This window comes from Mauremys mutica, chromosome 24 (assembly GCF_020497125.1).
Source record: "Mauremys mutica isolate MM-2020 ecotype Southern chromosome 24, ASM2049712v1, whole genome shotgun sequence".
In the NCBI taxonomy this organism is placed as follows: Eukaryota; Metazoa; Chordata; order Testudines; family Geoemydidae; genus Mauremys; species Mauremys mutica.
The window spans coordinates 16,881,999-16,905,146 of NC_059095.1; the positions used below are offsets into that span (position 1 = coordinate 16,881,999).

General features: G+C 47.9%; 1 protein-coding gene across 1 annotated transcript in view; it reads left to right on the forward strand.

Annotated features, from left to right (window-relative positions):
• The first annotated feature begins 1,493 nt into the window (after positions 1-1,493).
• Positions 1,494-23,148, forward strand: part of LMNB2 (lamin B2) — an 81,688-nt gene continuing 60,033 nt past the window's right edge. The window contains exon 1 of the mRNA XM_044998283.1: positions 1,494-1,774. Coding sequence (XP_044854218.1) covers positions 1,574-1,774 — 201 coding nt within the window. The 5' untranslated portion in view covers positions 1,494-1,573. The remainder of the gene's footprint in view (positions 1,775-23,148) is intronic.

Below are 23,148 nucleotides of genomic sequence, written 5' to 3' on the forward strand. Positions count from 1 at the left end.
CCTCCTTCGCTCTCCCCCATCCTCAATCACTTGCTCATTTTCACCGGGCTGGGAAAGGGGTTTGGGGTGTGGGAGGGGGTGTGGGTTACAGCTAGGGTGTGGTCTCTGGGAAGGGCTCTGGGATGAGGGGTTTGGGATGTAGGAGGGGGCTGAGGGGTGGGGCCTAGGGGTTTGGAGTGAGGGAGGGGGCTCTGGGCTCAGGGGGGCAGGAATGGGTGAGGGCTCCGGCTGGGGACTCTGGGACGAGTCTGGGGCTGAGAGGTTTGGGGTGCAGAAGGAGGTGTGGGGTGCAGGCTCCAGGAGGGGGGTTTCGGGTTCAGGCTCCAGGCAGTGCTGACCTTGGCATTTCCCGGGGATGGAGGAAGTCTGCACGGCTCCCGGGAAGCGGATGGCATGTCCCATCGGCTCCTAGGTGGAGGGGCGGCCAGGGAGCTCCGCATGCTGCCCTACCCACAGGTGCTGCCCCAGGTTCCTGGTCAATGGGAGCTGCAGAGCCGGCTTAGGAGCTGGAGGGCCTCGCCAGCTGCTTCCCAGAAGCTGCGCAGAGCTGGGAACAGAGCCTGACTGCCCCGCTGACTCTGCGGCCAATCGGACTTTTAGCAGCCCAGTCAGCTATGCTGACCAGAGCCACTGGGGTCCCTTTTCAACCGGGTGTTCTGGTCGAAAACCAGACACCTGGCAACCCTACTCTCTAGCTACAAGACTCTGTTGGGAAGAGTTCCCCCTTCTCCTACTGATAAAGGGTACCCATAATCCTGTTATAGGCATTGTCTAGGCTGGGATTTGATGGTGTGATGTCAGGTGTTATCTAAGGTGTTTGCAAGTGTGTGTAATTTAACACATGCCAAACTGGTCGCATTACAGCACATGCCTCCCTAGACGTTTCCAGCTTGTTAGAGTTAGTTAACTCCGTCCAACCCCACCTCTGTTCTCTGAGGCTAGCCTAGCAAAGCCGTGAGCAGCACAAGGAGAGTGGTTTTCAGTTGTGGCAGCTACAGTTGAAAAGCCAGCTGTCATGCTTGAGGCCAGCTAGTGGCCCTGTTGTAGCCTAAGGGAGACTCCTGGGGGAGCCTAGGTTGCTAACATGGCTCAAAGGGGTCAGCCTGCCTCATGAAGGGGCTTTTCACTGCTAGTCAGTTAAAAGGACACTCCAAACTTCACCTCTGCCAGTTCCGGTAAGGTCAGGGCCTGGGGGGGTGTGTGGAGACCCCGCCCCTAGCACAGGGCCAGGGCACCTCTCAGCTCAGCCGTACACACAGGAAATAAGGGCTTACACAGACACGGCGCGGAGTCGGATGCAGGTTTCTTGGCATGGGGCCACAAAATGGAGGCCAGAGTGAGACTACAATCCCCAGCATGCTCCTCGGTAGGGGTTCCCGCCATCTTTGATTCCCCGCCTCCCTCGGCCGCTCCCAGAGCACAGCCGCCGGCCGCCATCTTGGCGCGGAGACTTCATTTCCCAGGTGGCACCGCGCAGCGGGGAGGCGGTTTCCTCCGCCATCTTGCCGTTCCCTCCCTCAGTGTGGCAGGATTGAATGAGCGCGCGGCTTGCTCGTCCCGCGAAGCGAGCGCCATGTCGGGCACCCCGAGCCGCGCCGCCGCTGGCGGGACCCCGCTCTCCCCCGCCCGCATCTCCCGGCTGCAAGAGAAGGAGGAGCTGCGGCAGCTCAATGACCGCCTTGCCGTCTACATCGATCGGGTGCGGGCGCTGGAGCTGGAGAACGACCGGTTACTGCTGAAGATTTCCGAGAAGGAGGAGGTCACCACCCGGGAGGTAGCGTGGGGAGCGGGGCGCGGGGGCCGCCGGGACCCGCCCGCCCTCCTTGGAGCCCGGCTGGCGGGGGCTTACCTGAGTGAGGGGCGGGGGCTCGCGACCGGCTGGCTGCCTGAGCCTTGCGGTGCCGGGGGTCTCTGGTCGGTCCCCCCCGCTGGGGGTGGTCTCGAAAGACTGCTCCGAGAGGGGGGTTGCGCCCGTTCTGGGCGCCGCTTGCAGAGTGGGGGTTAGAGTCCGTCCCTCCTGTGGGGGTCACGCCTAGCGAGGCGTGGGGGGGAGGCTGTGGCGAGGGGGCCTGTGGGGGTCACGCCTAGCGAGGCGTGGGGGGGAGGCTGTGGCGAGGGGGCCTGTGGGGGTCACGCCTAGCGAGGCGTGGGGGGGAGGCTGTGGCGAGGGGGCCTGTGGGGGTCACGCCTAGCGAGGCGTGTGGGGGAGGCTGTGGCGGGGAGGCTAGGGCAGGTCTGTGTGGTGACTGTTACCCTAGTGTTACATGTTGCATTTGTTTGGTGGGGTTGATCAAGCAGCAAGCAGGAATGAACTTTCTGAATCTAAATTGTAGTAATAGAGATTTGTGCTCTAGTTATGCGATGGTCATATTTGTGATCTCCATAAGGAAGATTTTTGATAACAGAAGTGTCTCTAAAACTACTTATGGGAGGTGCTCAGATACAGTGGTAATGGTTGTGACTATAAGAACCTAGTTAGATCGGTGGATAATTGCAAAGTACTCTGTAGTGCGTAACTACTTATTACAGTGTTGTAGCATTAACACTTTTAAGAAAGATGTTTATATTTTTAATACCCAGTAATGTAGGTTAGATGTATATCTGAAATGGCTGGCTTTGTTCAGCTTTATCATAGTCTCCTATCGGGGTGGCTCTAGCCATTTCGCTGTCCCAAGCATGGTGCTGGTTGCCGGTCCCGTGGCTCCGGTGGACCTCCCACAGACTTGCCTGCGGAGGGTCTGCTGGTCCCGCGGCTCCGGTGGACCCTCCCGCAGGCACGCCTGCGGGAGGTCCACCGGAGCCGCCCGCTGCCCTCCCGGCGACTGGCAGAGCGCCCCCCACGGCATGCCGCCCCAAGCACGCGCTTGGCGTGCTGGGGCCTGGAGCCGCCCCTGTCTCCTATCAATTCTGTGTCACTTGTTCTTATGTACTATTGGGTGATCTTGTCAACTAATAACAAGGAGTCTGGTGGCATCTTAAAGACCAACTGATTTCTCTGTTAGTGTTTAAGGTGCCACCGAACTCCTCATTGTTTTTTTGGATGCAGACTACCATGGCTACTCCTCTGAAACATATCAACTAATGCTGCCAGGCTTGCTAATAAAGTCCGTTACTCCTGTTTTTGTGCGTTTAGGTCATCCCACTAAGAAATCTGTCCTCTAGCTACAGACATGCTCTTTTGCTGTAATTAACTTCCAAGGTGGCCTTCACTGTGCTTCATTTCACATCAGTGTGTCTTCATGTGCTATTTGGAACTACAGGAAAATATTGTTTGCCTGGCAGGTAGTACTTAACAGTTTAGTGTTAGAAATTCTATGTAGGGTAAACAAAATTCTTGAGCTTAATTAAGCCGGGGGAATTATGCGCCAAAAAATTAAAAATCTGCAAAAAAACCTTAAAAATTCTGCATATTTTATTTGTTAGAATAACACAATATAATCTCACCAGTTTCAATTAGTTTTGGTCATTTTATTTCAAAATACCTGTCAGCAAGTATGTGGGTAACAATAGAGAGAACAAAAAAGATTCAGGAAATGTTTTTTGACAAATAGATTCCTTACTAGGCATATTACTACAGAACTCTGAGTAATTTATTTAATCTACAATACAGAACTATATTTCCCACATCCCTCAGAAGCAGTGCAAAGGCTTGGGGGAGTCAGGGGTAATGAGGGAGAGGGAAGTACCGGTAAATTTCTGGGAAAGCGCCTGGGTGTGAACTTGGAGGGTTGTTGGGTATGGGTGGGAAAAGTATGGAACAGGTATTTTGGGGGGCGTGGGAAGGGATTGTTAGGGAGCTTCCCCCATGCAGACCCTGGCTTACCCATAGCCTCTCCCATTCAGTCAGGCACATATGGCCTTGTTTCTGTGTGTTCCTGCACTGCATGTGTCCTTGCACTCCTTGTCCACATGTCCCTCCACCCCCACTCATACACCCCATCTTCCCATCCCCAGGTGGCCCTGCACCCCTGTCCCCATGTGTCTCTGTGCCCACACTCAGCCACCCTCTGTCCCTATGTAGCTCTGCACTCTATCATAGAAGATTAGGATTGGAAGAGATCTCAGGAGGTCATCTAGTCCAATCCCCTGTTCAGAGCAGGACCAACACCAACTAAATCATCCCAGACAGGGCTCTGTCAAGACAGGCCTTAAAAACCTCTAAGGATGGAGATGCCACCATCTCCCTTAGGGAACCCATTCCAGTGCTTCACCACCCTCCCAATGAAATAGTGTTTCCTAATATCTAGCCTAGACCTCCCCTACTGCATCTTGAGACCATTGCTCCTTGTTCTGTCATCAGCCACCACTGAGAACAGCTGAGCTCAATCCTCTTTGGAACTCCCCTTCCGGTAGTTGAAGGCTGCTATCAAATCCCTCCTCACTCTTCTCTTCTGCAGACTAAATAAGCCCAGTTCCCTCAGTCTCTCCTCGTAAGTCATGTGCCCTAGCACCCTAATCATTTTCACTGCCCTCCGCTGGACTTTCTCCAATTTGTCCATATCCTTTCAGTAGTGGGGAGCCCAAAACTGGATGCAGTACTCCAGATGTGGCCTCACCAGTGCCGAATAGAGGGGAATAATCACTTCCCTTGATCTGCTGGCAGTGCTCCTACTAATGCAGCCCACTATGCCGTTGGCCTTCTTGACAACAAGGGTACACTGGTGACTCATATCCTGCTTCTCGTCCACTGTAATCCCTGGGTCTTTTTCTGCAGAACTGCTGCTTAGCTAGTTGGTCCCCAGCCTATAGTGGTGCATGGGATTCTTCCTTCCTAAGTGCAGGACTCTGCACTTGTCTTTGTTGTACCTTATCAGATTTGTTTTGGCCCAATCCTCCAATTTGTCTAGGTCACTCTGGACCCTATCCCTACCCTCCAGCCTATCTACTTCTCCCCCCAGCTTAGTGTCATCTGCAAGCTTGCTGAGGGTGCAATCCGACCCATCATCCGGATCATTAATGAAGATCAAGTATCAGAGGGGTAGCTGTGTTAGTCTGCATCTGTAAAAGCAGCAGAGTCCTGTGGCACCTTATAGACTAACAGACGTTTTGGAGCATGAGCTTTTGTGGGTGAATACCCACTTTGTCGGATGTGGCATCCGACGAAGTGGGTATTCATCCACGAAAGCTCATGCTCCAAAATGTCTGTTAGTCTATAAGGTGCCACAGGACTCACTAATGAAGATGTTGAACAAAACTGACCCCTGGGGCACTCTGCTTGATACCAGCTGCCAATTAGACATCAAGCCATTGATCACTACAATCTAGCCAGCTTTCTATCATCATGTCCCCCATCACCATGTGGCCTTGCACCTCCCTCCCCCCCAGCCCTATGCCTCCACTTCCATTCAGCCCCTGCCCCAGTCTGTCCTCCCCCACGAGCAGCCCCATGCTGTCTGTCTCCCCATAACCCCTGTCTCCTGACCTGCCCCGACAGGCGCTGCGAAGATGGCAGGCTCTTTCTTTTCCCTATCTGTCTGGGACCTGCTGCTGTGGTCTTTCACCACAGCGCCCTCTGGTGGGCAAAAAGCAGAACTGCAGCAACATTTCAGCAGAAGCTTTTTTCTTTGCAGAAAAATTAAAATGTGTGGCTCACTAATTATGCACACATACAGCACAGAATTCCCCCAGGAGTAATAGATAAATGACTGTTTAAAGGAGTTGAGTATCAGTCTTTATCGTTATAATAGTCACAAGTTTAGCTTGTTGGTATAATATAGTTTGGATGTGTAATTGGAAGGATGGATTTTGGTAACTTTGGGTGGCATACAGATTAAACAATGTTTAGACAAAGATAGTTATTTCACTTGCTACTGTACATGCATAGAACCCACATTGCTGTCTTGAATGTGTAGAAGGTCTAAACTTCACACTCTGGAGCAGACACGCTTGGAACCTGCTGAGACAGCTGGGGGCTGCAAATACCACACATGCCACCATGCTGCAGGTGAAAATCAATGCCATTGCTGCTAAACTTTTGTGGATGTGAAAACAGCTAGTGGACAAACAGTATCACACACAAGTCCAGCATCAACATGGGTAGGTGATGTTCACATGTATTCCAGTGTCCCAAAGGACCACTCACAGGTGAGGAGATAGATGCAGCCATTGTAGCCGCAAAATTGGGAAAAGCAGCAGGAAAAGATGTCTGTTCTGAATTCCTATATAATCTGGGTCTGCTGGTATGGAAATGTATGAAGAAGATTTTCACCAACATCCTGCAGACTGGTGAAATCCCTGGTGTGATTAGAAGCTACAATCATTGCACTGCTAAAGCCTAGAAAACCTGCAGATCACTCTTCTAGTTGTAGGCTAATCTCCCTCTTGAGCACAAAGTGATGGCATGTATGATTCTGAACTGTATTGGGCCCACTGTGGATGACAGCCACCTCAAGAAAGAAGCTTCTAAAGTGAAGACTTGCATCAACATGATTCAAAAGTTAACTGATACCAGCTGGGAATCAACAGGCCCAGTGCTACAAACCCTGGCCTTGGCCATGGTATATTTAGTTGCAGAGTACTGTGCATTGGTGTGGACAAGAAGCTGCCATACCCAACTTGTGTAAAGGCAGCTGAATCAGACATGAATCATCATGGGAACTTTTTAAAATCAACACTTCTATTATGGCGTTCTGTATTAGCAAACATTGAAACTTCAGCTATCTTTCGAGATACAGCCATAGCATGAGAATGTAATGGTGGTGGAGACCACCCAGGCCTCTCCATCTGGCAGGTTATGGATAACATACCTCAGCAATGCCAGAAATCACAAAAACCGTTATGGACCACATGTGACAACTTCATGTCTCTGGAACCAGCCAGGGAATGGGAAACTGTGTGGACATCATCTACTGACACAAGTAATTCCAGGATACAAAAAATATATAGGAATGATAGAGTAGGTTGTGAAAGCAGAGTCAAAGTAAAAATCAAACTGTATAGATCCATCCTCTTTGGAACCTCCTTTCAGCTGGTTGAAAGCAGCTATCAAATCCCCCCTCATTCTTCTCTTCTGCAGACTAAACAATCCCAGTTCCCTTAGCCTCTCCTCAGAAGTCATGTGCTCCAGCCCCCTAATCATTTTTGTTGCCCTCTGCTGGACTCTTTCCAATTTTTCCACATCCTTCTTGTAGTGTGGGGCCCAAAACTGAACACAGTACTCCAGATGAGGCCTCACCAATGTCGAATAGAGGGGAATGATCACGTCCCTCGATCTGCTGACAATGCTCCTACTTATACAGCCCAAAATGCCATTAGCCTTCTTGCCAACAAGGGCACTCTGTCAACTCGTATCTTCTCGTCCACTGTAACCCCTAGGTCCTTTTCTGCAGAACTGCTGCCTAGCCACTCTGTCCCTAGTCTGTAGCAGTGCATGGGATTCTTCCGTCCTGAGTGCAGGACTCTGCACTTGTCCTTGTTGAACCTCATCAGATTTCTTTTGGCCCAATCCTCTAATTTGTCTAGGTCCCTCCATCGTATCTACCACTCCTCCCAGTTGTGTCATCTGCAAACTTGCTGAGAGTGCAGTCCACGCCATTCTCCAGATCATTAATGAATAATCTTGTCACACCTTTGTTGCCTTCTCAAGGAAATCAAGGCTCAGGTGGTCTTCAGTGGGATTCTGCCTCTTCCTAAAGTGTCTTCCCCAGCCTGGTATAGTCTCCCTTGATATGGCTAGATTCTCGCTGGAATGTATCATTTGCTCCTACATGAAGGACAACCAGTGGATTCTTTCCCGCTCCCATTAGGATCCTCTTCAGACTCAGGTCCACATCCCTTATCTTAGCACCCGGCAGACAGTACACTCTTCTGTTCTCTGGATCAGCTCTGGTTATAGGCATGTCTATTCTGCTCAGTAAGAAGTCCCCAATCACATAGACCTGTCTTTTCCTGGTGATAGTGTGATTCTCCAGTCTATCCCCTGTTCCCTCTGGCTGCAAGTCATCTTGATTTCTATTGTCCTTTGCAATCCTCCACAATCCATCCTGTATGCTCCTGGGGCTCATATTCGGTGTTATCTCCCTTGACTCTTCCCCTCTTCCTACAGGACTAGCTGCTCTTCTTCTTCCTTGCCCTCCCACCTTCGGTGACCACCTGCTGTACCCCTTCTTCATTTTCCAACTCCACAAACCTGTTCCTGAGCTCTATTTCTCCTTCACTAGCCCGTCTTTTCCTCTGCCTGGTTCTCTTAGTCACATGCTTCCACTGTCCACTTTCCTCACCTAGCAGTCTCTCCTCAGAGTTCCTTGGTCCTGCTTCCATCTGCAAGTCTGCACTTTTCCCTTCAGCCTCCTCATGTCTCCATCTGTTCGAACTCCCTTCTAAACTCAACCAGAGTTCCCACTCCTCGGATCTTTTCTTCCATCAGCTCCATCAGGCAACACTTCATGCAGACTAAACTTTTCAGGTACCCTCTCCAGGATCATGTACATACCGGAGCTTCTACAGACAGTCATTTTCAATGTGTCTTCCACTGCTTGGGTCACTACTACTGCTGCCTCTGTATCTGACATAGCCTTCTCACTTAAGTCCTGCTAGTCTGGGAAACACAAACCAAACCACCACCATCAAAAAAAAACACACCCAACGAGCACCACAACTCTGCCAAACACCACACATTCCCTTCACTAGCCTGTCTGTTCCTCTGCCTGGTTCTCCTAGTCTTCCCCAAAACTCATGAGACGGGGCAGGAGAGTCAAACCTAAGCTGCAACATCCAGAGTAGGGAGCCAGGCCCAACCCCATGGGACAGGAGCCACCATTGCGGGTGAGTCACAGATACAAGAGTGTTACAGACAAAGCAGGAAAATTATGCTCAGAGTTTTTCCCCCTGTTATGACAAACTTGTAGCCATAGAATGAATAGTTTTATTTCACATTCTCCTGAAGAGTCTTGTGCTTGGGGTTCATGGTAGCTACATTATTTTAGTTAAGACTTATTTCAACAAGAGCTGTAGTCTCAAACAAATGCCTATTTAACCAGTTTCAAATTAGGTTAATTACCCTGTCTTCATATTCACTGACAGTTGAGAGGCCACAGAACTCAGGGACAAAGCAAGCAGAATACTGATATTAAGGTGTTCGTGTTCATTTTCTAGACACCACACAAAGAAGGAACAAAGCACAGATATACTCCAAAATTTGAGTAAGGTCTTTATATAGTCTGTGTACAACCATGTATTACACCAGGAAGTTTTCAACAGGACTGTATACAGTGTAATTGTAGCTGTGTCAGTCCCAGGATATTAGAGAGACAAAGCAGGTGAGACTATATACATATATAATTGTAATTGACCATTCAAAGTGGAACAATGTGCGCTAACTACTTATGTTAAACAAAATGCAAAGTGGGACAGATTACTGTGAGGCTGGGAGTACCTTTTCCAGACCTGAAGATGAGCTGTGTGTGGCTTGAAAGCTTGTCTCATTCACCAGGATTGGTAATTTATAGCTTAAATGTGTTATCAGAAGTCAGTTTTTATTAACTTTGAAGGTCAAGTGAGGAGGAACACACATTTTAGGTATAGGGAACAAGGACATCGTGCACTTCCAGTGACTGCACACAGACACAAGTTAACAGTCCCTCTCTCACATATGGCATCTGCAGAGCAACATTCTATAGATCATAAGCCATTCCAAGGCCTCCTCTATAACACAATGGACATTATTCAGTTAATCTCCGAATCTGCATTATGATGTGTTCAATGGTTTCAATGTTCTCACCACAGTTCCATGAAGAGGAGTCTGATTTTTCACTTGTGCATCAAGTAGCTGCATCTTCCATGGTTTGTTTGGGTGTGGTTCAATGTGGTCCAAAGTCTGCATGGCAAGTTGAAAATGGAAGGGCAGCTTGTTGGATCACTTAAAAATTTGCTTGTTTGGGACATAACAGCAATTCTCGATCAGACCAATGGTCCATCTAGCCCAGGGATGGGCAAACTTTTTGGCTCAAGGGCCACATTGGGGTTTCAAAACTGTATGGAGGGCTGGGTAGGGAAGGCTGTGCCTCCCCAAACAGCCTGACCTCTGCCCGCCCTCCCACCACCTGACTGCTCCCCTCAGAACTCCTGACCATCCAACCGCCCCCTCCTAGGACTCCCTGGCCCTAACCACCCCTGGGACTCCAACCCCCCTGCTCCCAGTCCCCTGACCCCTATCCACAGTCCCAGGGCTCCCACGCTTATCTAATCCCCCCCTTCCCCATCTCCTCACCCCCAGAACCTCCACCCTATCCAACCACCACCTGCGCCCTGTCCCCTGACTTCCCCCCGGGACCTCCCCGCCCCTTATCCAACCCTCCGGCCCCCTTACCTTACAGAACAGCATGTCTGGCAGCCGTGCCACCCAGCTGGAGCCAGACACGCTGCCGCTCCGCTCGGCAGGAGCGTGGAACCCCACCACCCAGAGTGCTGCCTGCACAGCAGCAGCGTGGCTGCGGGAGAGGCGGGATAGTGGGGGAGGGAGCAGGGGCTGGCCTCCCTGGCCAGGAGCTCAAGGGCCAGGCAGGACGGTCCCACGGGCAGCCATAGTTTGCCCACCTCTAATCTAGCCCAATACGCTGTCTTCTGACAGTGGCCAATGCTAGGTGCTTCAGAGGGAATGAACAGAACAGGCAAATTATCAAGTGATCATCCCCCGTTGTCCACTCCCAACTTCTGGCAGTCACAGGCTAGGGACACCTAGCGTGTAGGGCTCTAACCATCTTGGCTAGCAGCCATTGATGGACCTATCCTCCACAAACTTACCTAATTCTTTTTGATTTAGGTGGTTGTGGACTTCAAAACATTCACTGACGAGTTCCACGGGTTGAATGTGTTTTGTATGAAGTAGAACTTCCCTTTGTTTTAAACTTTATTGGGTGATCCCTGGTTAATTTCACTGGGTGATCCCTGGTTCTTGTTATGGGAAGGAGTAAATAACACTTCCCTATTCATTTTCTCCACAACATTCATGATTTCATAGATCTCTATCATATCCCCCATTAGTCATCTCTTTTCCAAGTTGACCAGTCCGTCTTTTCAATCTCTCCTCATATGGAAGTTGTTCTATACCCTTAGTCATCTTTGTTGCCCTTCTTTGTACCTTTTCCAATTCTAATAGAACCTCAAATATACGAACACAAGAGTTACGGACTGATCGGTCAACCGGACACAATGTGAAACCAGAAGTAACCAATCAGGCAGGAGCGGAGATGAAAAACACTGTACTGTGCCTGTATTGCATCTTAAAGATAGGACATCTGGGCTGCCTGTCCCCACCCCTACCCCCATCTCCACACGGAGGGTACCCACTTACAGTTAGGAGGTTGCTGAGATTTGCAGACAAAGCTGTGAGCCCCCACTGCCAGCCCAAGGCAACCAGAGCAGGAGCAGCATTGGAGTATGTGCTGCTTTCCTGTAAGCCGTGGGTGCTGTTTTCTCACACACCCCACTAGGAGGGTGACATACTGTTTTCACTACCACCACCCCTCCCAGCTGGGAGGGAAACAAGCTTGCCCAGGAAAGAAGCTGCCTGCAAGGAAGCTGCCTAGCTGCCTCTGGAACCTGGCCGAGAGTGCGAACTCCTGGAGCCAGAGCTGTGTTTTGTTCAGTATTATGAAAATTTCAGAGCTATGGACCACCTCCATTCCCAAGGTATAATTCTGAGGTTATACTGTATATCTTTTTTGAGATGGGGCAAAGAGAATCGCATGCAGTATTCAAGGTGTGGGGATCCCTTGGATTTATATAGCGGCAATATGATATTTTGTCTTATTATCTATTGCTTTCCTAATGGTTCCTAGGATTCTTTAGCTTTTTTGACCACACACTGAGCAGATGTTTTCAGAGAACTATCCACAAGAACTTCAAGATCTCTTTCTTGAGCGGTAACAGCTAATTTAGACCCCATCATTTTGTATGTATGCTTTTAAATGTGCATTACTTTGCATTTATCAACACTGAATTTTATCTGCCATTTTCTTGCCCATGCATCCAGTTTTGAGAGATCCCTTTGTAACGCTTTGCAGTCTGCTTTGATCTTCACTATCTTGAGTAGTTTTGTATCATCGGCAAATTTTGCCACTTCAAATTTTGCTCTTTTCCAGATCAATTATTATATTAAACCTCTCTCCATTCGGAAAACTGACCATTTATTACTAGCCTTTGTTTCCTGTCTTAACTAATTGCTGATCCATCAGAGGACCTTCCCTTTTTTACCATGACTGCTTACTTTCCTTAAGATCCTTTGGTGAGGGAACTTGTCAAAGGCTTTCTGAAAGTCCAAGTATACTTTATCCACTGGATCCCCCTTGTCTACATGCTTGTTGACCCCCCCAAAGAATTACCATAGATTGGTGAGGTCTGATTTACCTTTACAAAAGCCATGTTGACATTTCTCCAATAAATTGTATTAAGCTATGTGTCTGTTCTTTACCATAGTTTCTACTAATTTGCCTGGTAATAAAGTTTGGCTTACCAGCCTGTAATTGCCAGGATCACCTCTGGAGCCTTTTTAAAAAACTGGTGTCACATTAGCTATGCTCCAGTCTTCTGGTACAAAAGTTGACTGAAGTGATTGGATAACTACTAAGGCCTGGTCTACACTACGCGTTTAGCTCGAATTAAGCCTGCATCCGTCCACACAACGAAGCCATTTACTTCGACATAAAGGGCTCTTAAAATTGATTTCTGTACTCCTCCTCAACGAGGGGAGTAGCACTGAAATAGACATTGCCGGTTCGAATTAGGGTTAGTGTGGACGCAATTTGACAGTATTGGCCTCTGGGAGCTATCCCACAGTGCACCATTGTGACCGCTCTGGACAACAATCTGAACTCGGATGCACTCGCCAGGTAGACAGGAAAAGCCCCGGGAACTTTTGAATTTCATTTCCTGTTTGCCCAGCATGGACAGCTGATCAGCACAGGTGACCATGCAGTCCAAGAATCGAAAAAGTGCTCCAGCATGGACTGTACGGGAGATACTTGATCTGATCACTGTATGGGGAGAGGATTCTGTGCTAGCAGAACTACGTTCCAAAAAATGGAATGCCAAAACATTTGAAAAAGACTCCAAGGGCATGATGGAGAGAGGACACAACAGGGACTCACTGCAGTGCCGCATGAAAGTTAAGGAGCTCAGGCAAGCTTACCAGAAAACCAAACGGACAGTCTGGTGCAGAGCCGCAGACATGCTGCTTCTACACTGCATGCAATTCTAGAGGGGGCCGCCACCACTACCCCAGCCCTGACTGTGGATTCCGAGGAGGGGGTACTCTCAGCCATGCCTGAGGATTTTGCGGACAGGGAAGATGATGAGGAGGAGTATGAGCTTACGGAGAGCACACAGCACACTGTTCTCAACAGCCAGGATTTTTTTCTCAGCCTGACTGAAGTAGCCTCCCAACCCTCCCAAGGCAGTATCCCAGACCATGAAGCCATGGAAGGGACCTCTGGTGAGTGTACCTTTGCAAATATTACACATGGTTTAAAAGCAAACTTCTTAAATGATTAATTTGCCCTGAGGACTTGGGATGCATTCGTGGCCAGTACAGCTACTGGAAAAGTCTGTTAACATTTTTGGGGATGGAGCGGAAATCCTCCAGAGACATCTCCATGAAACTCTCCTGGAGGTACTCCAAAAGCCTTTGCAGAAGGTTTCTGAGCAGAGCAGCCTTATTCCGTCCTCCATGGTAGGACACTTTACTTGCTACTAATATGGCATGGTAATCTGGTATCATTGCATTACAAAGCATTGCAGCGTATGGTCCTGGTGTTTGCTGGCATTCAAGCAACATCCGTTCTTTATCTCGCTGTGTTATCCTCAGGAGAGCGATATCATTCATGGTAACCTGGTTGAAATACGGGAATTTTAGTTAAGGGGACAGAGGTGGCCGTCCCTACGGGGCTGTTTACCTGTGGCTGAAAAGAAATCCTTCCCTGCAGTTAGCCAAGTGAGGGGGTGGGGTATTGGCGCTGAGCTGTTTGCGATTGGCTAGCAGGGATCTTCCCTGATACCCGCCTTACGGTGGGGGGAAGGGTAAAGTGATCATTCCAGAGAACTGGATTGGGGGAGGGTTAGTTTGGTTTCTGCTGCTACACATTAACCTGAAAACCACAGAACTCAACGGGCTTTGCTTGGTATGGGAAAGGCGGGCACTGTTTTTCTGGAGGTAGCAGAAGCTGAAAGACAATGGCTTACCATGGTCGCATACTAGCTGAATTCTGTTGCCCAGCCCTGCGTCTGTGATCTCTAACACCAAAGCCGCAGGCACTCAATATTAAGATGCAAAATGCGACCTTATACCGAAATCACATGTGCTATGTAATGTGAATAGTGTTGTTCACCGTGAAAGAATACATTTTACAGAACAGTGTGTGTATCTTTTAAAATACTTCTCCCCGTTTTTTCCCCTCCCGCAGCTGCAAATTTTTCAGCCTTTGGGACGGAGGAGGGAGGCTTATCTCAGATAAGGTGGCAAAAAAAAAAAACCACACACGCGAGATTAAATGTTCTCTGAAATCATGCAATTGACCTGCCGTGAAAGAGCTCATTTGAATGAGTGGAAGGACACAGTATCACAGTACAGGAAAGCATCAACGAACGCAAGGACAGAAGGCACAAACACGAGGAGAGATGGTGGCAGGAAGATCAGAGGAGGCAGGATGCAATCCTGCAGCTACTGCGGGATCAAACGGACATGCTCTGGTGTCTGTTGGAGCTTCAGGAATGGCAGCAGGATCACAGAGTGCCGCTGCAGCCCCTGTAGAACCGCTTTCCCTCCTCCCCGTGTTCCATAGCCTCCTCACCCAGATGCCCAAGAACGTGGCGGGGGGGGGGGCAGGCTCCATGCACCCTGCCACTCCACCCCAGTGGACAGCCCAAGCAAAAGGCTGTCATTCAACAAGTTTTGAAGTGGCCTTTTCCTTCCTTCCCTCCTCCCACACCCCACCCAGGCTACCTTGTCAGTTCTCTCCCTATTTTTTGTAATTAATAAAGAATACATGGTTTTTAAATGATAGTGACTATTTCCTTTGAAAGCAAGCTGTGATCAAAGGGGGAGGGTGGGTGGCCTACAGGGAATGAGTCAATCAAGGGGGCAGGTTTTCATCAAGGAGAAACAAACAGAACTCTCACACCATAGCCTGGCCAGTCATGAAACTGATTTTCAAAGCTTCTCTGATGCGCAGTGCTTCCTGGTGTGCTCTTCTAACTGCCCTGGTATCTGGCTGCGTGTAATCAGCAGCCAGGCGATTTGCCTCAACCTCCCACTCCGCCATAAATGTCTCCCCCTTACTCTCTCAGAGATTGTGGAGCACACAGCAAGCAGCAACAATAATGGGAACATTGGTTTGGTTGAGGTCTGAGCAAGTCAGTAAAGTGCGCCAGCGACCCTTTAAACGTCCAAATGCACATTCTACCACCATTCTCCACTTGCTCAGCCTGTAGTTGAACAGCTCCTGACTACTGTCAAGGCTGCCTGTGTACGGCTTCTTGAGCCATGGATGGCATTAAGGGGTAGGCTGGGTCCCCGAGGATAACTATAGGCATTTCAACATCCCCAACAGTTATTTTCTGGTCTGGGAAGTAAATCCCTTGCTGCAGCCGTTTAAACAGATTAGTGTTCCTGAAGACGCGAGCGTCATGAACCCTTCCTGGCCATCCCACGTTGATGTTGGTGAAACATCCCTTTTGATCCACCAGTGCTTGCAGCACCATGGAAAAGTTTCCCTTGCGGTTTATGTACTGGCTGCCCTGGTGCTCCAGTGCCAAGATAGGGATATGGGTTCCATCTATCGCCCCACCACAGTTAGGGAACCCCATTGCAGCAAAGCCATCCAATATGACCTGCACATGTCCCAGAGTCACCACCTTTGGTAGCAGCAGCTCAGTGATTGCTTTGGCTACTTGCATCACAGCAGTCCCCACAGTAGGTCTGCCCAGTCCAAATTGATTCCCAACTGACTGGTAGCTGTCTGGTGTTGCAAGCTTCCACAGGGCTATCGCCACTCGCTTCTCAAGTGTGAGGGTTGCTCTCATATTGGTGTCTTTGCGCTTCTGCGCAGGGAAAAGTGAGTCACAAAGTTCCATGAAAGTGGCCCTACACATAGGAAAGTTTTGCAGCCACTGAGAATTGTCCCACACCTGCAACACTATGCGATCCCATCAGTCTGTGCTTGTTTCCCAGGCCCAGAATCAGCGTTCCACAGCATGAACCTGCCCCATTAACACCATGATCTCCAAAGCCCCGGGGGCCCGCGGTTTGAGAGAATTCTGTGTCCATGTCCTCATCACTCGTCACCGCACTGCTGCCTCCTCCTTGCCTGGTTTTGCAGGTTCTGGTTCAGCATAAACTGCACAATCATGCATGAAGTGCTAATGTTCATGGCTGCTGCTGAGTGGGCTCCATGCTTGCCATGGTATGGTATCTGCACAGGTAACCCAGGAAAAAAGGCACGAAACAGTTGTCTGCCATTGATTTCAGAGGGGGAGGGGGCCTGACGACAATGTTTTTTTTGCCCCATCAGGCATTGGGATCTCAACCCAGAATTCCAATGGGCAGGGGGAGACTGCGGGAACTATGGGATAGCTACCCACAGTGCAACGCTCCAGAAGTCGACGCTAGCCTTGGTACTATGGATGCATACCGCCGAATTAATGTGCTTAGTATGACTGCACACACTCGACTTTATACAATCTGTTTCCAAAAATTGATTTCTGTAAAATTGGAGGAATCCCGTAGCGTAGACATACCCTAAGTGTGGTATGTAACCTATTTCAGTTCCTTCAGAACTCTTGGGTGAATACCATCTGGTCCTGGTGACTTATTACTGTTTGTTTTACCAATTTGTTCCAAAGTCTCCTGTATTGACACCTCAGCCTGGTACAGTTCCTCAGATTTTACAACTACAAATAATGGCTCAGGTGTGAGACACTCTCTCTGCAGTGAAGACCAATGCAAAGAATTCTTTTAGATTCTTCCCAACAGCCTTGTCTTCCTTCATTGCTCCTTTAGCACCTTGATTGTCAAGTGGCCCCACTGATTGTTTGGTAGGCTTCCTGCTTCAGATGTACTTAAATTTTTTGCTGTAGGTTTGAGTCTTTTGCTAGCTGCTCTTCAAATTCTCTTTTGGCCTAGCTAATTATACTTTTACACTTTACTTGCCAGAGTTTATGCTCTTTTCTATTTTCCTTACATGCTCGGGATCTAACTGATCACCATATTTGGGGTTGGGAAGGAATTTTCCCCTAGGTCAGATAGGCAAAAAAAATCGCAGAGTCTCTGCCATCCTCTACAACATGGGACACAGGTCACTTGCACATTTAAGCTAGTGTAAATTGTGGATTCACTGTAACTTGATGTCCTTAAACCATGATTTGAGAACTTCAGTAACTCAGCCAGAGGTTGGGGTCTATTACAGTAATAGGTGTATGAGGTTCTGTGGCCTGTCATATGCATGAGATGGGGTTCTCACAATTCTTGCAGGTGGCTGCTCTGACAAATGTTCCTAATACACTTGATTAACTTTAAGAAAAGCAAATAAATATGCACATATACATGTCCAAATCATTGTTTTGGTAGACTCAATCAAAATAATGTAAAGTTGTATTTTGATGCCCTTGGCCCCTGCTGCCTCCCCCCAGCCCACCACCTTTGGTCCGTGCTGCCTCCCCTTGTCCCTCAGGCTCCCCACTCCCACCGTTGCCCCAAGCTTCCTTCTGCAGCCTCACACCCCAGGCTCACTCCACTCCTTGCCTCTTGACCATGGCATCCAGTGAGGCCGGCCCCCCTGAAGCCCAGAGCGGGAGCCCCACAGCAGGGGGTGGGCGGGCACACAGATGGCTGAAACCCAGAGTTCCACCAGTCCAGGGGGCTGGAGCCCAGAACCCACAGCCAGAGCCCCAAGGCTGAAGCGGGGGTGGGGGGGCACTGAAGCCTGCTCCCACCAGAGCCCCTGATTGCTGCAGGGAGGGCCATTGCTTTGCCCCTTCCCCCATCTCTGCCCAGGAGGCTGTCATAGCTGTTTTTACTTTGATTAGTCATGGTGGCACCTTTTGGATCCTCTTGCTATATTTTTAAATTTGGGACATATGTTTAATTTGACTCTCTCTTATGGTGGCAGTAAGAAGTTTCCATGCAGCTTGCAGGCATTTTCATGACTGTTCCTTTTAACTAGCTTCCTCATTTTTGTGTAGTTCCCCTTTCTGAAGTTAAACGCTACTGGGGTGGGCTTTTTTGGTAATTTTCCCACACACACAGAGTGGTTTGGTTACATTCACCCATTGGACTAGGATTCTGTGCACCACTTAGGACTAAATAAAGAATTGCCTCTCCCCTTGTGGGTTCCAGGACTAGCTTCTCCAATTAACAGTAATTTATAGTGCCTAGAAATTTTGTCTCTGCATCCCATCCTGATGTGACATGTACCCAGTCAATATGGGGATAGTGATAATGGGGGGATTTCAATTGAGTTTTCTATTTTTATAGCCACTTGAATTTCCTGGGGCATTTCACAATCACCATTCTGGTCAGGTGGTCAGTAGTATATTCCTACTGCTATATTCTTATTCAAGCATGGGCAGATGACAGAACAAGGAGTAATGGTCTCAAGTTGCAGTGGGGGAGGTTTAGGTTGGATATTAGGAGTAGGAGGGTGGTGAAGCACTCAAACAGGTTACCTAGGGAGGTGGTGAAATCTCCTTCCTTAGAGGTTTTTAAGGTCAGGCTTGACAAAGCCCTGGCTGGGATGATTTAGTTGGGGATTGGCCCTGCTTTGAGCAGGGGGTTGGACTAGATGACCTCTGTGATTCTATGATAAGCATAACCCTCCCCCACTGCAACTTGAGACCATTACTCCTTGTTCTGTCATTATCAACATATGGCTTAGGCAGTGGTGCTATAAAGAGGGCTTTGGGATGTATGGCCACTGGGAGGCATTCAGGGACAGAGGACTGTTCTCTCGGGATGGACTTCACCTGAGTAGGGAGGGAAATAGACTTCTAGGATGGAGGCTGGCACAACTGATTAAGAGAGCTTTAAACTAGGAATTTGGGGGAGCTGGTTGGGAGATGTCTAGGTAATCTCCTTGCCGGATTTTAACATTGAAAGGGAAGAAAACGAAGTAAGAAAGGATTCAGCCGTGGGTAGGAGAATGGACATATGGAGGAAGGGTACTGTAGATATCAGTCTAATAGGTGATACTCGTAGAATTTCTGTTCCTAATCGGGTAAAGAATATGAGTGAAGCCAAACAGCAAAAATTAAGATGTTTGTACACCAATGTGAGGAGCCTAGGTAACAAAATGGAGGAACTAGAGCTACTGGTGCAGGAAGTGTAACCAGATATTATGGGGATAACAGAAAGATGGTGGAATAGTAGTCATGACTGGAGTACAGGTATTAAAGGGTATGTGCTGTTTAGGAGAGACAGAAATAAAGGCAAAGGTGGTGGAGTAGCATTGTATATCGATGAGGTAGACTGTAAAGAAATAAATGATGGGCAAAAATCACATTGGGGAAGAAAGCTACTAGAGCCTCCTCTGGCATAATGCTTGGGGTGTGCTATGGACCACCGGGATCTGATTTGGAAAAGGATAGAGATCTCACTCTAATGTTTCTAATGAAGTAAATACTAATGGGAATTGTGTGATTATGGGAGACTTTAACTTCCCAGATATAGACTGGAGGACAAGTGCTAGTAGTAATAATAGGGTTCAGATTTTCCTGAATGTGATAGCTGATGGATTCCTTCACCAGGTAGTTGCTGAACCAACAAGAGGGGATGCTATTTTAGATTTGGTTTTGGTGAGTAGTGAAGACCTCATAGAAGAAATAGTTGTAGGGGACAACCGTGGTTCGCGGGATCATGAGCTAACTTAGTTCAAACTAAATGGAAGGATAAACAAAAATAGATCTGTAACCAGGGTTTTTGATTTCAAAAGGACTAACTTTAATAAAAAAAATTTAGTTAAGGAAGTGGATTGGACTGAAGAACTTGGGGCTCTAAAGGCGGAGGAGGCTTGGAATTACTTCATCAAAGTTGCAGAAACTATCAGAAGCCTGCATCCCAGGAAAGGGGGAAAAAATTCTTAGGCAAGAGTTGTAGACCAAGCTGGATGAGCAAGCATCTCAGAGAGGTGATCAAGAAAAAGCAGCCTATAAAGAGTGGAATCAAATAGAATATCAGGGTTGGAAGGGACCTCAGGAGGTCATCTAGTCCAACCCTCTGCTCAAAGCAGGACCAATCCCCAATTTTTGCCCCAGATCCCTAAATGTCCCCCTTAAGGATTGAACTCACAACCCTGGGTTTAGCAGGCCAATGATCAAACCACTGAGCTATCTTCCCCCCGCCCCGATGGGAGGGATCAGTAAGGAAGGCTACCTTACTGAGGTCAGAACATGTAGGGATAAAGTGAGAGGCCAAAAGCTATGTAGAGTTGAACCTTGCAAAGGGAATTAAAAACAATAGTAAAAGATTCTATAGCCATATAAATAAGAAAACAAAGAAAAATGGGGATGGAGTGGCGGTTAAGGATAATCTAGGCATGGCCCAATATCTAAAAAATACTTTGCCTTAGTCTTAGAGTTTAGGGATAATGTCAGGATGACAAATGGGAATGAGGATTTGGAGGTAGATATTACCACATCTGAGGTAGAAGCCAAACTCTAACAGTTTAATGGGACTAAATTGGGGGGCCCAGATAATCTTCTTCCAAGAATATTAAAGGAACTGGCACATGAAGTTGCAAGTCCATTAAAAATTCTTGCTAATGAATCTGTAAACTCGGGTTGTACCATATGACTGGAGAATTGCTAACATAGTTCCTATTTTTATGAAAGGGAAAAAGTGATCCGAGTAACTATAGGCCTGTTAGTTTGACATCTGTAGTATGCAAGGTCTTGGAAAAAATTTTGAAGGAGAAAGTAGTTAAGGACATTGAGGTCAGTGGTAATTGGGACAAGATACAACATGGTTTTACAAAAGGTAGATTGTGCCAAACCAACCTGATCTCCTTCTTTGAGAAGGTAACAGATTTTTTTTGACAAAGGAAATGCAGTGGATCTAATTTACCTTGATTTCAATAAGGCATTTGATGTGGTTCCACATCGGGAATTATTAGTTAAATTGGAAAAGATGAGGATCAGTATGAAAATTGAAAGGTGGATGAGAAACTGGTTTAAAGGAGAGACTACAAGGGGTCATACTGAAAGGTGAACTGTCAGGCTGGAGGGAGGTTACTAGTGGAGTTCCTGAGGGACTGGTTTTGGGACCAATCGTATTTAATCTTTTTATTACTGACCTGGGCACAAAAAGTGGGAATGCGCTAATAAAATTTGCAGATGACACAAAGCTGGGAGATATTGCCAATACAGAGAAGGACTGGGATATTCTACAGGAAGATCTGGATGACCTTGTAAACTAGAGTAATAGTAATAGGATGAAATTTAATAGTGAAAAGTGCAAGGTCATGCATTTAGGGATTAATAAGAATCTTTGTTATAAGCTTGGGGTGCATCAGCTGGAAGTAATGGAGGAGAAGGACCTCGGAGTATTGGTTGATCACAGGATGACTATGAGCCGCCAATGTAATATGTCCGTGAAAAAAGCTAATGCGGTCTTGGGATGCATCAGGCGAGGTATTTCCTGTAGAGATAAGGAGGTATTAGTACCATTATACAAGGCACTGGTGAGACCTCATCTGGAATACTGTGTTCAGTTCTGGTTTCCCATGTTTAAGAAAGATTAATCCAAACTAGAACAGGTACAGAGAAGGGCTACTAGGATGATCCGAGGAATGGAAAACCTGTCTTATGCAAGGAGACTCAAAGAGCTCGGCTTCTTTAGCCTAACCAAAAGAAGGCTGAGGGGAGATATGATTGCTCTCTATAAATATATCAGAGAGATAAATATCAGGGAGGGAGAAGAATTATTTAAGCTCAGTACCAATGTGGACATAAGAACAAATGGATATAAACTGGACATTAGGAAGTTTAGACTTGGAATTAGAGGAATGTGTCTAACTATCAGGGGAGCGAAGTTCTGGAACAGCCTTCCAAGGGGAGTAGTGGGGGCAAAAGACATATCCGGCTTCAAGACTGAGCTTGATAAGTTTATGGAGGGGATGGTATGATGGGATAGCCTAATTTTGGTAATTAATTGATCTTTGACTATTAGCGGTAAATATGCCCAGTGGTCTGTGATGGGATGTTAGATGTGGTGGGATCTGAGTTACTACAGAGAATTCTTTTCTGGGTGTCTGGCTGGTGACTCTTGCCCACATGCTCAGGGTTTAACTGATCGCCATATTTGGGGTCGGGAAGGAATTTTCCTCCAGGGCAGATTGGCAGAGGCCCTGGGGGATTTTCTCCTTCCTCTGCAGCATGGGGCACGGGTCACTTGCTGGAGGATTCTCTGCACTTTGAAGTCTTTAAACCATGATTTGAGGACTTCAGTAGCTCAGATCAGGTTATGGGTTTATTACAGGTGGATGAGATTCTGTGGCCTGCATTGTGCAGGAGGTCAGACCAGATGATCATAATGGTCCCTTCTGACCTTCGAGTCATAGACTTTATGATGGGGGAAATAGAAAGCCACTTCAGCCCTGAGGGGGACAGGAGCTGCCGGTGACCATGACTGGTGTGAGTGAAGGATGGGCTCCTTTTCAAATCTGGGGTCCAGCCTTGTGGTTCAGAGGAGCCACCCATGAATGTGGTGCAGGCTTGCTCTCCAGTTACACCTTCCCTCTGCATTGGGCCGGGATTAGGGATACTGCTGCTGGGGTGGAGGGTGCTGCTGCTGTGGATGCCCCCTCATTTTTTAGGGTATTTTTTTAACCAAATATCACAGAAGTCACTAAACCTGTGATTTTTACTAAGTTTACCATCATTGCGTTTTGACTTGTGACTTTTTAAAATCACAAGAAATCTGCTGCCCTAATTGTGTCTGATGTTGTCCAAGGAACAAGTCTGTGACAGGAGAGATGATGGCTTCTACTTGAAGTCAGTATTTGGCTGCAGGACATCAATCAGGGCATTATATTCACTCCATGACTGCATGAAAAGCACAATTTTTCAGTGGCCCGTATATTTCTCATTTCCCAAAATAGAAGAATCCATTGAGTCTGCAGGGGGAGGCATTATTCCGTTCAGCCTGGGCACTGTAGAGCTGGGGCA